Consider the following 16,129-nt stretch of genomic DNA (forward strand, 5'->3'; position numbering starts at 1 on the left):
GTAAACATAAAGACCTAAATGAAATGCGTACGATATAATACAAGGCAGGTGAAGATCTATCAGTGCTTTATTTCGTGCAAACTAACCAAGTTTTAAAAAAGTGAACACATTCCACATCGTGACACAGACCTATCATAACAGTGTTTTCAGTTGTATTTGTGCCGAAGCATAATGGGCATCAATTTTATCTTATTTTCGGTGCCAATAGTTGGTTGAGGCACTATGCTACAAGCCGGAAGGTCGCAGGATCGAATCCCGATGAGGTCGTTGGATTTTTTTTTTTCCAATTTACTTAATCCTTCCAGCCGCACTATGGCTCTGGGATCGACTTAGTCTCTAACAGAAATGAGTACCAGGAATATTCTTGGGGTTAAGGGCGGCCGGCGTGTAAGGCTGAGAACCTTACCGCCATCTTTGAGCCGATTGTCTAGAAAATGTGGGAACCTCAATATATCACAACCCTACGGGCCTCCAGGGCCTGTTACAGGGATTCATTTACTTTACAAGTATTATGTTTTTGGACATTATCCATCGTCTTTTCTATTTTTTAAAAAACCCGTCCTGTTTCTTTTTCAAAACACTTTTCGGAGACTGGATTCTGTCCCCGTGCTCAGGTAAAACCTGAGGACTGTTTTTTATGAAATAGACAAGACGATGGATAATGTCCAAAAACACAATACTGTACTTGTAGCAATATACCATCGTCACAAACTTTTTGATACCTTTACTTTACTTTTGCCAGTACAGGCTGACTTGCGCGTTTTCTGTTTTCAGCTCGTAGGAACATCAACTAATTCTGCTGTGAATACTCGCAAATGCGCTATTCGTGTGCCGCAAAATACCCAGGAAAAGGAAAAGATAAATGATAAATCTGGTTACTAAAAAAATCCTTAGAAATGACAGCTGTTGAAGAACAGCTTGAGGCAACCTCGGCTTATCATCCTACCCCCNAGAAACGATTGAGAATCGCTGTCTTGTTGCACCGCCTGTAGAAGAATAGTTGTACCAAAATTTCGAAGGTACTTAATTATCTTGGGAACTTCGCGTACCGTAATTATAACAAATCACAAATCTAAGATCCGCCTCCTACAAAGGCTCAATGTTAACATATTGAATACATTCCCGAGTGGAAATTATTTTGTGGCGAACATGGTTTATTAAAGAAAAATTGCATTCAATATATGTAACAGTTCATTCAATGTGTTATTACAATGCAATTTTTCTTTAATAAACCATGTTCGCCACAAAATAATTTCCACTCGGGAGCGTATTCAATATGTTAACATTGAGCCTTTGTAGGAGGCGGATCTTAGATTTGTGATTTGTTATAATTACGGTACGCGAAGTTCCCAAGATAATTAAGTACCTTCGAAATTTTGGTACAACTATTCTTCTACAGGCGGTGCAACAAGACAGCGATTCTCAATCGTTTCTGATTTACGGACCAGCAAATATGAAGCAAGTTTTCCAAGAACCGCTACCTCATCTGTCTCATACAATTCAGTATAAGTAACCGTCTGCATATCCAACTATTAGCAACACACCTAAAAGTATTTTTTTAACAGTACATGATATCAGCTTGAGCCGTGACAGCTCAGTTTGCATAGCGACGAGCTACGGGCCGGACGGCCGGAGTTCAATTCCTGGAATGACCAAGATATCTTTCTCTATCCCATAGTGTCAAGACCGGCTCTGGGGTCCACCCAGCCTCCTATCTAGTGGGTACCAGGGGGTTTTCCCGCGAGAAAGCAAGTGGGGCGTGAAGCTAACCGCTGGCCTCCATTTAGTGTCAAGGTCAAGAATGGTGGAGCTATAACTCCACTCCCCCATATGCCTTCACGGCATAGTGCTTAATTAATTAAGCACAGGGACAACCTCACCTTCTTTCATTAGATATCAATTATTTACTAAAAGCATTTATCATGAACATTTGGGTTTATAAACGCGCAGGAAGGAATACTGATAATAATTGGCAATTTTTTTTTTATCCTCGCATCAGTATGTGCTGTGTGCGTGTAAAGGAAGGAGGCTTATTCATCATAATCGACTAAGGCCGGGGTTACGTCGTCGCCAGACGCGGTTCGCTTGTGTCGCGTGTAATATTCGTACACAAGTCAGGCGATGGTAACGTGAGTCCAACACTTGTGTGCAACAACGTATAGCAGTAGCATGGTGAAGGAGCGCTACCCGCTACGTCACTGCTTGGGGGGTTTCTCCGTTGCCCAACATGTCACACTGCTCCCTCCTTAAAGCTGTTCGTCCCGAATAGCCTAACGGTGCATCCCCGTTCCTTTTCCTCGGTGGCTGTTCTTGCCGCATCTTCTTTGTGTCCTTCTACTGTTTCTCTTCTCCCCGTTGCTCTGCTTTCCAACCGCTACATCTTCCCCCTTTTATGGTTGCTCGTCTCGAGCAGCTCCATGATAAGGCGCAAGCCGGTCGAGGTGTGCAACCATAAAAAGGGGGAAGTACTTTCCAATCACCGTGTCCATTATTACTTGCATGATCTGTGGAATAGTCGCTGAGGAAATAGAAGAATTTCACTGGAAGAAGTTCTGACCTGCACTTTTGGTTCACCTTATGTGTATCTTAGATTTCATCATGATGAGGATGAGGAGGATGATGGTGGTGGTGGTGGTGATGATGTGTATCAATTGCATTTGTTACACAGCATCAAATGAGATGGGAAGATATTAATGTAAAGTAAAATGGCTATGACAGGTCAGAAGAAATACAGGCCTCGTCAGGGCACTACCTTAACATAAACCTACAAGGAAAAGGAAAACCATGAAAAGAACTGTCAGGATAGCCAGTGCATCACCAAGATTTAACCATGTATCTTCCACATATAAACAAGATATGTTATCACTGCATCTGCCTCCTCGGTTTCAGGTATACTCAACCACATTATCTTCAAATTACAAGCCAAATGTGGCAAAAAAAAAATCTTACATTTTGGTTTGAATCTAGAAATTAATAATCGCCTATTTTCATTCGATACAACACAGACCACACAGAAAACGAAAAAATTAAGGGGAGACGCAAAGACACAAGGTGAACTCATAAGTACTACTTCGCTAGGATCGGCCCTTTCCGTAGTGACAGCACGTGATGGGCGGTGGTCTTTATGTTCACGCCGGCGTCCGCCCTTTTCCGCCGGTACCAGCTTGTTTCCCGACGATTTGCCAATTACCTCCTGCCCGCCTCTCCGTTGTTTCTCGGTCACCATTCGGACCTTCTCGTCGGTTCCCGTGTGTCGCTCGAAAGTCTTTCGTCATATTTCCGGCGCCGGTAGTCGTTTTCTGCACCTCTTCCGTACGGATAGCTACCCCGGAAGTATCCTGCCCCCCCCCCAACAGCTCCAACACGCTGATCGTCTTTGGTCTCTTCGCCCGGTAGGGGGCATCGGCTCCCACAGAATGTCCTCGCGCTCGTTTTGTGGGGCCTGGCTGATAGGTGCATTGCATCGCCCACCGTTTTCTCTTCTCCCAGCAGCGGCTGGATTTTTATGGAGGGCTCTTCTATCCCGCCTGTGAGCGCCTTGCCTGTCTCCTTCCTTATGTGGTCCTAGGCTACTGTGGGGTAGGCGCGGTGGGCAAGCTGTTCGACGGCTGTAGTAATATTCTTTCAAGGTTTCCCCAACATCCTGGGTCCACGTGTTTAGCTGACTGCGATATGCGGCGGCAAGGTGCTGGTCCCCGAAGCGGTCCTCCAGGGACTCAAGGGTTTCCTCACAGGTCGCACCTTTCGGGACTCCGTGTAGTACGTCGGTGGTCCGGCCCTGCATGGCGGTGGTCAAGTATGTGGATTTCTCCTGGCGCGTCCAGAAGTTGTGCTCTGTTATGGTCTCGAACTGGCGCCGGAACACGGCCCATGATGTAGTCCCGTCGAACTTTGGTGGCTTCACCGCGCCGGTTCATGTTCCCCTTCGGGGTTCGGCCCCGGCCTCGGCTTAATTCAACTGTGCCTGAAACTCACGGCAAGCGGCCGCAATCTCGGCTTCCATCCTTTCTTGATTCATCCTTATTTCAGCCTTCGTTGTCTGTAGCTCGACCTGGATCACGAGGCCAAGCTCTTCGTGTAGGCCGTTCCTCGTGTCTAATAGGTGTTTCTGGATGTTTTTCGCCCGTGTATCGATGGACGTCTTTACTACCTGTAAGTCCACCTGTGTTTCATTAATCTTCTCAGTCAGTTCCTTGCGGAGGCCCTACGTCTTTTAGTCGACACACGACGTCTTCCAGCCGATGCTTGATAGGCTCGTCTTACTCGGACTGGATGGAATGTATTGTGGCCTCCATCTTCTCTTAATGTATGTCCGTCTTGACCTTCATTTCTTCTTGAGTGGACACTGTCCTTGCTTGGGGGATATCCATCAAGAAGATGATAGGACGTGGCTGGACCTCAAACTTCTTGCTATTGGCGCCTATCCTGGCTTCCATCTTTTCTTGATTGGCGTCTTTCTTGGCATCCATCCTTTCTTGGCTGGTTTCCGTCTTGGCCAGCATTTCTTCTTTCAGGTGTTGTTTGCTGACCCTTATTTCCTTCAGGCTGGTGTCCGTTTTTTCTTGGTTGGTTCTCATATCAGCTTTCATTTGGACCATCGTTTGTTCTTAACAGGCGTTTCAGTATTTGCTCCGCCATCTGTTCCACTTCTGTAATACGAGTATGACGATGTAACGACCCAGTGCAGTTTCCAATCCATATCACTTCTGGAACCAACTGTTACATGCATGAGTGACTATAGACGGAGTTTGGATTAGTGATTGGATTTACTGAACACTTATATGACGTACACACAACACATAACTACAAGTAACTATAACAGCCTCACTGGTTTACATACTCTAAAAAGCACTGTAACTGCAGCACATGTAAAGTCTTATTTGTCTTCATTAGTCGTTTCCTGGTAACGGACTTTAACAATGTCCTCTGCTAATGTCCTTACTGGCTGGTGAATATCCCACAACTAACTCATTACTCCAACTGTCACTCTCAGTGTCAGAGTCAGAGTTATTTTACGACCGGCAGTTTACCGCCAGTAAGTTCATTTTGGCGCCAATCCCCTTAAGGCTCACGACCAGAGATTTTTCTTTTGCAATTTAAACCTTGCGGTCATAGTTCTTATGTAACATCTTCTCTGATAAGAGGATGGGTTTGTCTCTTACAATAGGCTTCACCTTTGTCAAGTGCACTTACTGCACGTATAGCATTGGTCTACATTGTTATGGTGAATGAATTTTCCTGTCGACTCTCAAATAACTGTCCTGGTTATAACATCTCGGCATGGACCCCACTGTTCCTACGTTGCTGTTCAATTGTTTTAATGGAACACGTTTGTTTGAAAAGCCGTTACTCAGTAACGGCTGCATATATTTGTTTATTACGCGGTTGTTGCCTAGCAACAGGAGTTGTCTATAAAGTCATTATTTAGCAACGGATCTACATGCTACAGTATACTCACTATACATTCAAGAAACAATCTTATATGCAAAAGAAAAGTGTAACTGCACTGTAAATAAACAAGTGCATAAATATAACAAAATAAATAATCACTATCATAGGTATGTACATAATTTAGAACTTCATAACAGTGAATCATCAGCATCAGGTTGTATCTTCTATAACAAACTGCCTAACAACATAAAACAAACAATTAACAACAACCAGCATACGTGTAAAAAGGAACTGCAGGACTCACTTATTAAGGGAGTCTATTATTCAATACAAGATTATTTCAACGAAGAATTCTGTGATATTGGCTTCTGATAATCAGATTTTTTCTAATAACTTTATACCATAATCATTAATGTATTTTCATAATAAAATAATAAAAATGAATGAATGAATTAGAGGAAAAAAGGCTAAAAAGGGGACTTGAAAGGTCCCAAATATAGCTTGTATTCTAAGGTTTTCACTTGACAGGAGAGCATTGAAGGATAAGTACTGTGGGAACTGCCCACATTCAAGCAAGTGTGACAACGCAAGCGTCATTGCTTAGCAACGACGAGTAAACAACGGTTGCTAGGCAGAAGCAAGTAAACAGCGGTTGCTAGGGAACTTATAAACACAGCAACCGGCAATAGCAGTACCTATTACGCAACCGTTGTTTACTCATCGTTGCTAAGCAATGACGCTTGCGTTGTCACACTTGCTTGAATGTGGGCAGTTCCCACAGTACTTTTTCTTTTATTGCTAATGGGGTGGGACTAAGTCCCTTGTACTGCGGCCACTTCTGGCCTATTGTACCAGCCCCAGATGATAGGTGAGGGTGATTGTGTAGCAATTGGTGGAATGAAGATTGGCAGGGGAAACCGAAGTACTCGGAGAAAACCTGCCCCAGCGCCACTTTGTCCACCACAAATGCCACTTGACCAGACCCGGGATTGAACCCGGGCTGCCGCGGTGGGAAGCTAGTGACTAACCACTTGAGCTATCGTGCAGCCAGGATAAGTACTTCATTTTGCTGGGAGGAGAAGTTGTTACTGAATTTCCAGATAAGCAAATCAAGATCCACCAGCTGAGATCAGATCTTTCTCCATTTTGTGTCTGCAGAAGAGGTACTGTTCCAGTAAACGTAATGTAATTCAAAACAGGCAGTTCTAAATTCCTTCATAAATAATTCACCTCATTCAAGATTACTCAGATAATGCATGTTTTGCTTTTTACACATACACACATACTCGGAACAGTTAAACGGAATCTATGTAATAAACAGCTGACTTGTCTATCTCCGCAAATATGACCATTTTTAAATCTGATTGCGATTTCATTGCCATTTCCAAGTACAGCGTAAATATTTTTCTTTGAAATATTCCAGAAACTTCTTAAAACTTTTCTACCATGAACTTTGGAAACAAAGCAGCAATAACATAGAAATCAAAGTATTTATTTTGAGTGGTCAATATTGCATGACGCACATAAGATTCCTTGTTACAGAAGTGTTAATGATCTCACAGAAGGGGGTGGGGAAGAGTGTATGTGGTAATAACTCAAAGTTGCGAACAACTGATGAAGGTCGGAAGGTACAAAGTCAACCACTTCATCCAACTATGTGTAATATATTTTTCTTACAGGTATGATACCTTCTCTTCAGGTGGTAACACTTTCTGACTTGTATTCTAGGGGTGATCCAGTTCAGTCTTGGCTGAGACACTCACTATCCTGACTAAGGTATCTATAGTTTTTTCAGCCCCTCCAGGCAAGTGCTGGGGCAGCACTTCAAATTACGCCACAACCGCTTCCTTCCACAGTCTTTCCAATTAATTTTTCACTAATCATCTTATGATTTAACACTGTAGAACCTGTGCAAATTATGACATTGTTGTATATATAATACACAAAATATACATCCTAATAATCCTTTCAGGGAATTAAATATGAGATCAACTAATTGGTTTGTGTGAGTTTTCAAATTCTACTAGTCAGCTATATTTAATATTTTAAACAATGTTGTTATATCTTTGTTGTGTGTTATGTTGGTCATTTCCTGGAATTATTTATAATTAAAGCACAATGCTGAATATGTAATCAGTTGGAATTATTTATGAAACTATACAGACAGAAATAAATTTAAATTGCTAAGGGTTCATGAGAACACTTGAACATAATATCTTATTAATCATATTCCATTCTCTGGATATATTAGCAGAGCAATGCTTCACTTTAGTTTCAGACAAAGTCAAAGTTAAGTTGCAAATATGAAATTAACATGAATAAAAATCTGATAATTATTTACAATATTGTTCAGAGGTTGAAGAACATATTTTACTTCAATGATGAGAAATATTACTGCCATACGGAAAAGTGAAAAAAATAATAGTTGTAACCAGGTTTTATTTAATGAGCAGATACAACATTAAATCAGGATCTTTTATATAGTATTTAATAATCTATTATTGCATTGATTAAAAATGAAGTTATTATTAAAACTGTTCTAGTTACTGTTTTTATTACTTATATTGTTGAATTACAAACTCTCTCAATTGAAATCAAACATACTTTTTACATTTATTCAATGCCATTATTTCTTTCATCAGCCTCATCAACACAGATATACCTATACTGGTAGATGCTGCTGCCCAATACTGTATTTATGCATAAGCTAAATAAGAGCCCGCTTATGACCTCACCTTATAAGAAACTCAGGAAGGAAATAAATACAGAATTGCTTACATAATTTTTATCGGGAAGCAAGCCAGTTACATTGCCCTCTTGAAATTCTGACAAAAAAATATATGTTCAAAAAGAGCGGAAATATACTAAATAAAAGATTATGCTCAAAAAGAGCGGAAATATACTAAATAAAAATATTATGTTCAAAAGGAGCGGAAATATAGTAAATATTAATACCAAAAAAATATGATCATTATTATAGAAATTTATTTTGTCCAGAATACTCTATGTAAATCCATTAAAATACCATCGCGCTTAAATGTAACTTTTAAGCAAATTTCGGATTCGTCTGCAGCGAATCTCAGAAAAAGTCAGCCGGAATTGAACCCGAGCCTTCGCGATGAAAAGCTAACACACAATCGCCTGAGCTATGCCATTGTAACATTTTCCCACGCTTTTCCGAAATAGATCCATTTTCGTAATATGATTTTTAAATTATTAAAGCTCGAAATCAAAATGCCTGTAATTAGTTACCTTATTGTATGGAGAACGGATGAACACGCTTTCTTATGGACGAACTGTTGAAAACGTGGCACAAACAATGGTGAGTATTAGAAATTATTTCACATTCTATACGACCATATGGTTCACAATAACCTCCTTTTCCTGGTGACAGAAGAACAGCTGGACCAATCGAGGAACTAAATATCGATCTTGACCATCTTGACTGCATCGCAATCTAGTTAGTCATAGGTGCCATCTCGTAACGACATTAGTAGGCAGAAGTAGAGTTTGCAGGCAGAGTTTGAATATATGCCTATTGTTCTCAAGGAGTACTTGAGTTTTAGTGCTCCAGTACATAATGTTATTCGCGATAGTTTCTGTCCTAGAATATTTATTGACTTCTTCAAACACAATTATAATAATAGTATTTAAAACATTTCCACTGAATCATCATCAACACTCTTTCTTTATTATCCTCATTACTGCTTTCCAAATCGATTTTGAAGGATTCCCATACAGATTTCTATGAATCCTATCCTGAAATATTCCCATATTCGTACACCAGAGATGTAATGATATAGTTTTTGTTCTGAATATTTTTAAATTGTATTCATCTAAGTCTTTTTGAATTTGTTTCAATTCATACATTGAGTGTCATCTTTTGATCATATTGGGTGGGGCAGCCTCCCAGAGTCCCCCCTTTTGACATCATGGGTCCCCAAAAGAGCTGGCGGCTCCCACTCACCTGAAGGGAAAACAGATTAATTTTCTGAAAAGTTGTGTTCTCTAAATTGAATACTGGATAATGGACAAAGTTAAAAAAAAAACAATAATACTGAATGGTAAGAAATATGCATATTTCTTGTTCACCATCCTCACTTTCAGACTGGTAAAATTGTGTATTAAGTTTCGACTTCAGATTCCTAAGCCAATTCATGCTGAATGGTAATCTTTATTAGTTCACATATTAGTTCACCTTGGCTTTTACATTGCTGTTCATTTTGGATCTCCCACTCTCAGACCTTAACATTGAAATCGTTCTTGCTTCGCCAGCCCATTCCTCATACCACAGACATTCAGGATTCTGTCCTCCTCACATGTTGGGGGAAGACCACGCAGAAATTTGTTTAGTCTATGTGCTGGGCTGGTTAGAAGCTGCGAGCCTGTCCACAGCTTCAAAAGAATATTAAAAATGCCTTCCTGTTGTACTCCATAACAGTGGAATACACATGACCATCACACAATTATAACAATAAACCCACCACCACTTCCATATATGCAACATTATAATCTATGTTAATAATCTTGTGTGAAGCAAGTACAGTGATTTGCACAAAATGTGTTTTAAGTTATATGTATAGAGTGAATAATATTCTGTGAGTGCTTATTTGCTGTGTCAGAAAACGGTGTAGTTTTGGTATTTAGGCTTTGAATATTACACGTGTGAGTAGGTTATTATAAGAATGATATCGTTTTTTTTTTGTTTTTTTTCCTTTTGCATTAGTATAAGTTCTTGTATGAAGAGGGTGCAAAGTGAATTTCTAGTTCCCATTATATCTTAGTTGTGTGTGGCAGGGAGTGGTTGGTATAATGTACGTTGTTTTGGTCACAATAATGTCGATTGTAAAGTGAAGTTTAATTCTCTAATGTGACGTTATATTTTTATGTGTAATGTGTACAGTGATGTGTAGTGAGGATTTGTTGTATTTTCAGGGATGTTAAGAATTCCATTCACCCACACTGGATTCTAAAGTATCCCGTTTTATGTTCATATCTTGTTTGCAAGAAAATTCTTGATTATAACAAGGTGCTATGCAAAGTAAAACACATGTTGATATTAGTGTTATGCTGGCAGTCCTGTTCAGTGATGGTGTAAAATGTGCACAGTTGTGTGTAGAGTATGTGTTATAGCATGAAGAATGATGGCAAGTGTTTTGTAAGTTAGATGTGTATTTCGGTGTGACAGACAAAGGATTTCATTCTTGCCATCTAATCTTCCAGGCTTACATGTGCCAGCAGGTAGTATACAGCATCAGGTAATTACTTTCTTTCCATCCATTATACTGCTTACAGAATCACATTGTTTACAGGAATGCAACAAGTTGTTACAGGATGGTAAACCCGCCTTTCTTCATCCTCCTCCTCCATAGAATGGGTGGCTGATTGACATCACTGCTGCCCAGCATGTGTGGAGGGCACTGAAAGAGGCGGGTTTTCAGTACCTTCACACCCAAAACCATGAATCAGGACCCCCTGGAGAACACATTTGGAGCTATTCGTTCAAATAATAACCCAACTGTGGGACAGTTTGTAGATGACCTGAAGAATAGCATCATCAGTGTGCAGAGACTGGCAGAAACTAATTGTGAGGATAATGGTCCTACTCTTCTGGATAACCTACAATCACTTTTCAGAGCACCTGACACTGCTTCACAAAATCCTTCCACAAGTCATGACAAGGAAACCCCTGCTGGTGTGCCTGAGAGTTTCCATGTTTCTCAGCAAGTACAGATGGACATGAGTCCTGCAGTACCTGCTGGTGACATACAAGTGTTTTCAGTAACTTACGTCAGTTGTTCCATTGCCAGACGGGTGCTTCACAGTGTCAGTTGTGATGCGTGCAAGACATGCCTGACATCTGAAGTGCTGCTATCAGCCAATGTCTTCATATATTTCAAGGAGTGCAGTGATACAGAACAGTCTCTCACATATCCTTCTGAGAAGCTTGTGGAGACGTTGGTACTGCTGTAACTCTGATGGAGTCTATAATGACAGAGGCTGCCCACTTGAATTCAGTGGAGCAGCATATAACAGCTGCCATCAAGAGCGCCATTGACTTCGAGTGGATTAGGTGTTCTGACTGTTCACTTCACCACCAACGAATAGTAGAGATTAGTATTGTGAGATGTCTCACACGAATTTACATTCCTTGGTGGTGTAAGCGAAGAAACAGGTTGATGACTGAAGCAGCCAGGCAGAGGGCTACAGAGAGGAAGATGAAGATACTATCTCATTGGTAAGTCATTAGGAGAGTAATGCTTCTTCATTTTTCCCTTATAATGGCCTGCCCATACCAGCCTTGGAAATTGACAGAGCAGTTATGAAATTACTGGAAGAATATGTGTGCCAACTAGTCACATGAGCATCATTAAATGTTTCATTAGTTGGAGAAAGTATCCCTGGTGACAAGCAGTTGCAGTGCAGCAACAGAAACTACTGTGCAGCGAATGATAACATCGTCATCCACAGTTCAGTTACACAAAGAAACCTACTTTGAACTTGAGCTCCATCTCTTTCCCGCTTTGCAAACATGTTGCATTGAATGAAAACATGGTCAACCACAGTTCGATTACATACATGAAACTTCTTTTGAACTTGAGCTCCATCTCTTCAACCTCTTTGCCAACATGTCTCCTTCGTCTCAGAATATTAGAACTTCACTGGGTCAGAGTTCATTCTGGCCTTTGTCTTCAAGAAATTATATTTCAATCGAGTGCATGGGAAATTGTTTTCTGACACACATGGGTCTTTTTTATGTGTAGGTAAGAATGAAGAGGCATTACTTTATGATTGACTTGCAAAGTTCAGGTTATCCACCTCTGTGTGAAATCCTGAGAAGCAGAATCAGTATCAGGCTTGAATGTGAGTAGGACTGTCATAGGTGTATTCCTTCTCTTGCTTTTACCATATAATGCCACCTGTACTGGACTGGTGAACATGAACATAAGATTTTCAATAGTAATTGCATTTCTTTAACATATATTATTAATTTTTCCTATATAAAATCGTATCCAATACTGAAGTGGAAGTTGAAGAGATACAAGAGTGTCAGTATTCATTAAATTTTTGTTGTAAGATATGTTACTTTTGCCATATAATCCTTTCCGTTACTGAACCGGTATATGAATCGATACCAGATTTTCAGTATTCATTACATTTTTTTGTAAGATATGTTACTTTTGCCATATAAACCTTTCCATTACTGAACCGATATATGAATAGATACGAAATTTTCAGTATTCAGTATTACATTTTTTGTAAGATATGTTACTTTTGCCATATAATCCTTTCCATTACTGAACTTGAATATGAACAGATACCAGATTTTCAGTATTCGTTATATTTCTTTAAGATATTTATTATTTCTGCCATATTGTTCTGCCAAGTACTGACTTGGTGAAGATGAATATATCAGATTTTCTTATATCATTAAATGCAGTCTTAATCTTGTTGACGAGTGTAGTTCACATTCTCGAATTCCATCATTCTAATAAAAATAATAATAAATTGGAACATGAATATTGTTTCTTACAATATATGATTTATAATACTTAAATGTAACCCAAAAACTGTGTTCTGTATGACTTTCAAGTGTAAGTTATGAGGAAATTATGAGGGTTAATATATATATATCTCTGGTGGAAACAGAATTTTTTTTTTTTCAAGTTTCCCCACCTTCGCCTTTCCTAAATACAAGTATTCCATGTATATCACAGTTCACAATGTTCAGTGCCTTTGGTTAAAGAGGTGTTTCATGTAAAAGAAAGGCTATGACTTTCCAGGCATTACCGACAAACTTTCACCAGATATATATTTTGCAACCTAATCTCTTTTACTACAGAGCTGCAGAGGCTCATATTCTGCTGTTTTTTTTTTNTTTTTTTTTTGGAAAGGGGTGGAGGCCCAAGTTTAATAGAACTTCACTCAAATCCAGTCGAAAGGATATGGGTGAAGTGATATTAAACTTACTTATGCAGCTGAGCCCTTCTTGAGAAGCTGCCAGTTGTGCAGCCACTCAAGAATTTTCCAGCCGTTTTTAGAACCTGAAGGTTCATTTCTGTGTTCACAAGAGCCCTCCACTGGTCCATATCCTGAGCCAGATCAATCCAATCTATACCATACCATCCTATCAAACTAGGATAAATTTTAATATTGTCCACCCACCTACACCTTGGTCTTCACAGTAGTCTCTTTCCTCCTGGCTTTCCCACCAATATCCTATATGCATTCCTCGCCTCCCCCATTCGTGCTACATGCCCTGCCAACCTCATCCTCGACTAGGAGGCGAGGAATGCATATAGGATATTGGTGGGAAAGCCTGAAAGAAAGAGACTCTACAATGCAAGAGAGCTGGTTGTAAAAGTATTTATTGCAAGAAGCGAAAAAAGAATTGAAAGGGGGTGAGGGGAACACTCAAAATAGTTGCCAAGGTAGCATACTTTTTTACCGATTGTGCTCTCGGCCCTAGAGGCCATTTAAAATTTAGTTCTCTAAGCTGAAAGTAGATGGCAGCAGAATTGCATGGTGGCCATGTTGACAGCCAATAACATCGGAGTTTCACGGGGCTGGTTGCGTTCGTTGCGATGGTAGGCAGTAGATGCCAACTTATGGCAAGGGAAGTGAGGAGGTTGTTTGGATTTGTTAAGTTCTGGTTATATTTTAGAAGTGTATTTTCGTCCATATCTTAGTTAAATGCTATGGTAAGTAAGTTTAGGTATGAGCGCTCAGCGCGTGTAATAAATAATGTAATTTTTTTTTTATCTAAGGGTACTTTGCTTCTTTAAGGCTGCAAACAGTGGACAAGGCCCTCCTAATGGGACTATGCCGGGTCCATTCGGCCCACCTGGAATAAGTGGTACCCCTCCTGGGCCAGGTTACACCCCTGTCAATGTTCCACCACCTATGATACCGCCGAGAGGTCCAGGATTTATACCTCCTCCAGTAATGCCAGTTGGGGGTGCTCCAGGAGATATACGGTTGCCGCCGCCAATCATACCGCCGTTTAGTGTCCCTCCACCGGGTTTTGGATTTGGAGGACCCCCTGCACCACCTACTAACCACAATGGTATTGTAATTTCTCATTTATAGTTTATTTTAATTTAATTCACTATATTTATGTCCATTTGTGACAAGTTTTTGCTTATTATGTACCCTTGGTTGCTAAAGTGCTACCTTTATTCTGCACAGTTATTTGAACACAAGAAGTAACCTTGGTAATTGGATGAATGAGTAAGAAATGTTGTATGTCCTACTAGAGCGTGTTGATGTACTTTTAATTTGTGCCAAAATTGTAGTTTGGACATAATATTTGTGTTTTAACCTGTCAATATATGTATGTAGATGCAGAGCTCAGAGAAAGACTTTAGAATTGGTGTCCCTTGTGATGAGGTTATTGTGTATGTTAATTCACATTTTCAATGGTAGATTTTGGATAATGCTTCAGAATTTTGAGGTATAGCGTCTTAGGATCATAGTTATGTGGGATGTGACGCATATGTAGTTTGATACGTAGATACCTATCAGCTCATGTTCTTAACATTTATTGCCAATAAAAAACCTTTCATTGTAGTATTATAATTAATGTAAGTAAATGTAAGCTAGCCGATCACAGTAACTGTGGGGTCTAAGGCATGCAATGCCTTTGCTCGCTCAGACGTTGGGATCATGGGTTCAGATCACATTCGAGGTGTGCATGTTTGTGCGTACATGTATTCTGTGTTTGTATTGTCCTGTGTGTAGGCAGAGGCCTTGCGATGGGCTGATCACTCGTCCAAGGAGTCTTACTCTCTGTATAAAAATGCTTACGAAACTGAAGAGGAGGCTAGGGCCCAACAAAGGGCTGTAGTGCCATAAAAGCTTGATTCCCAGATTTTGTCAGACTGTGAGTACCCTTTTCACTTCTCACAATGCACCACAGTTCATAACACAGTAAAACTTCGATTTTACATTCCCAGGTTCTTTTTGTGAATTTATGTTTCTACAAATGTGTGTTTTCCCTGAATTTGCACTTCATTCTTCTAGTTCAGACTATGAAAATGTAACTCATTTTAAGTTTTGTAGTTCAATTCTGAGAGTTTTATATTTAAGGCAACAGACTTCCTTCTTAGCGGCCACGTATGATTCCGTCTAAACACGCATGCTGTCAGTTGGCTGATGTATAGCTGCAAGTGATTTGCGTGCACCATGTGAGTTTATTGAGGTCAAGCATGCATGAGGTGATTTTTCCATTACGGTGATCTAAACAGCTCTGGTGGACTAGGCCAACTTTGACACTGATGTATCTAACTGTAACTGTAACTGTAGTTTGTTGGTCCCATGCTTGATAACACAGGTCTGCAAAAATATTTTTTTTTTCAGCTGCATGGAATATTTTTGGTAAACTTTATGTTTTCTAGGATGCTGAATCCAAAAATGACCTCAATTTCCCCCTATCACGTACGGTTTTTTTTGGAAAATAATAGGGATTTACAATAAAAAGTCATAACAGTGATGAAAAAAATCACTAATTTTATTACATTGAACTAAACATATTATTTCTCATAATTAAACAAACAGTTCCTTCACGATATATTTAACATTCTGTGTTCAGTCTTTTTGCCCGTGAAACCTTTTCTTCTTCTCTTTGATGCTTCTCCGAACACGCTTTCGCTTTCCATTTTCCGTTTCCTGCTTGATCATCCAGCAGTAGTCGGCTAGCATATTCGCATTCCATCTTCCTCGGTACCGTCTTTCGATA

General features: G+C 39.9%; 2 protein-coding genes across 3 annotated transcripts in view; one reads left to right on the top strand and one right to left on the bottom strand.

Annotated features, from left to right (window-relative positions):
* LOC111865223 (cytochrome b561) overlaps positions 1-8,782 on the bottom strand; it is a 57,113-nt gene extending 48,331 nt beyond the window's left edge. The window contains exon 1 of the mRNA XM_023853100.2: positions 8,644-8,782. The gene's annotated coding sequence lies outside the window, so the exon portion shown is untranslated. The remainder of the gene's footprint in view (positions 1-8,643) is intronic.
* A 5,187-nt stretch (positions 8,783-13,969) lies between these two features.
* LOC111865225 (pre-mRNA-processing factor 40 homolog B) overlaps positions 13,970-16,129 on the top strand; it is a 39,155-nt gene continuing 36,995 nt past the window's right edge. For both annotated transcript variants that reach the window (XM_023853104.2, XM_023853105.2), the window contains exons 1-2: positions 13,970-14,093; positions 14,179-14,458. In XM_023853104.2, coding sequence (XP_023708872.1) covers positions 14,091-14,093; positions 14,179-14,458 — 283 coding nt within the window. In that variant the 5' untranslated portion in view covers positions 13,970-14,090. The remainder of the gene's footprint in view (positions 14,094-14,178; positions 14,459-16,129) is intronic.

The sequence above is a fragment of the Cryptotermes secundus genome, unplaced genomic scaffold, assembly GCF_002891405.2.
Source record: "Cryptotermes secundus unplaced genomic scaffold, Csec_1.0 scaffold614, whole genome shotgun sequence".
NCBI classification, from domain to species: domain Eukaryota; kingdom Metazoa; phylum Arthropoda; class Insecta; order Blattodea; family Kalotermitidae; genus Cryptotermes; species Cryptotermes secundus.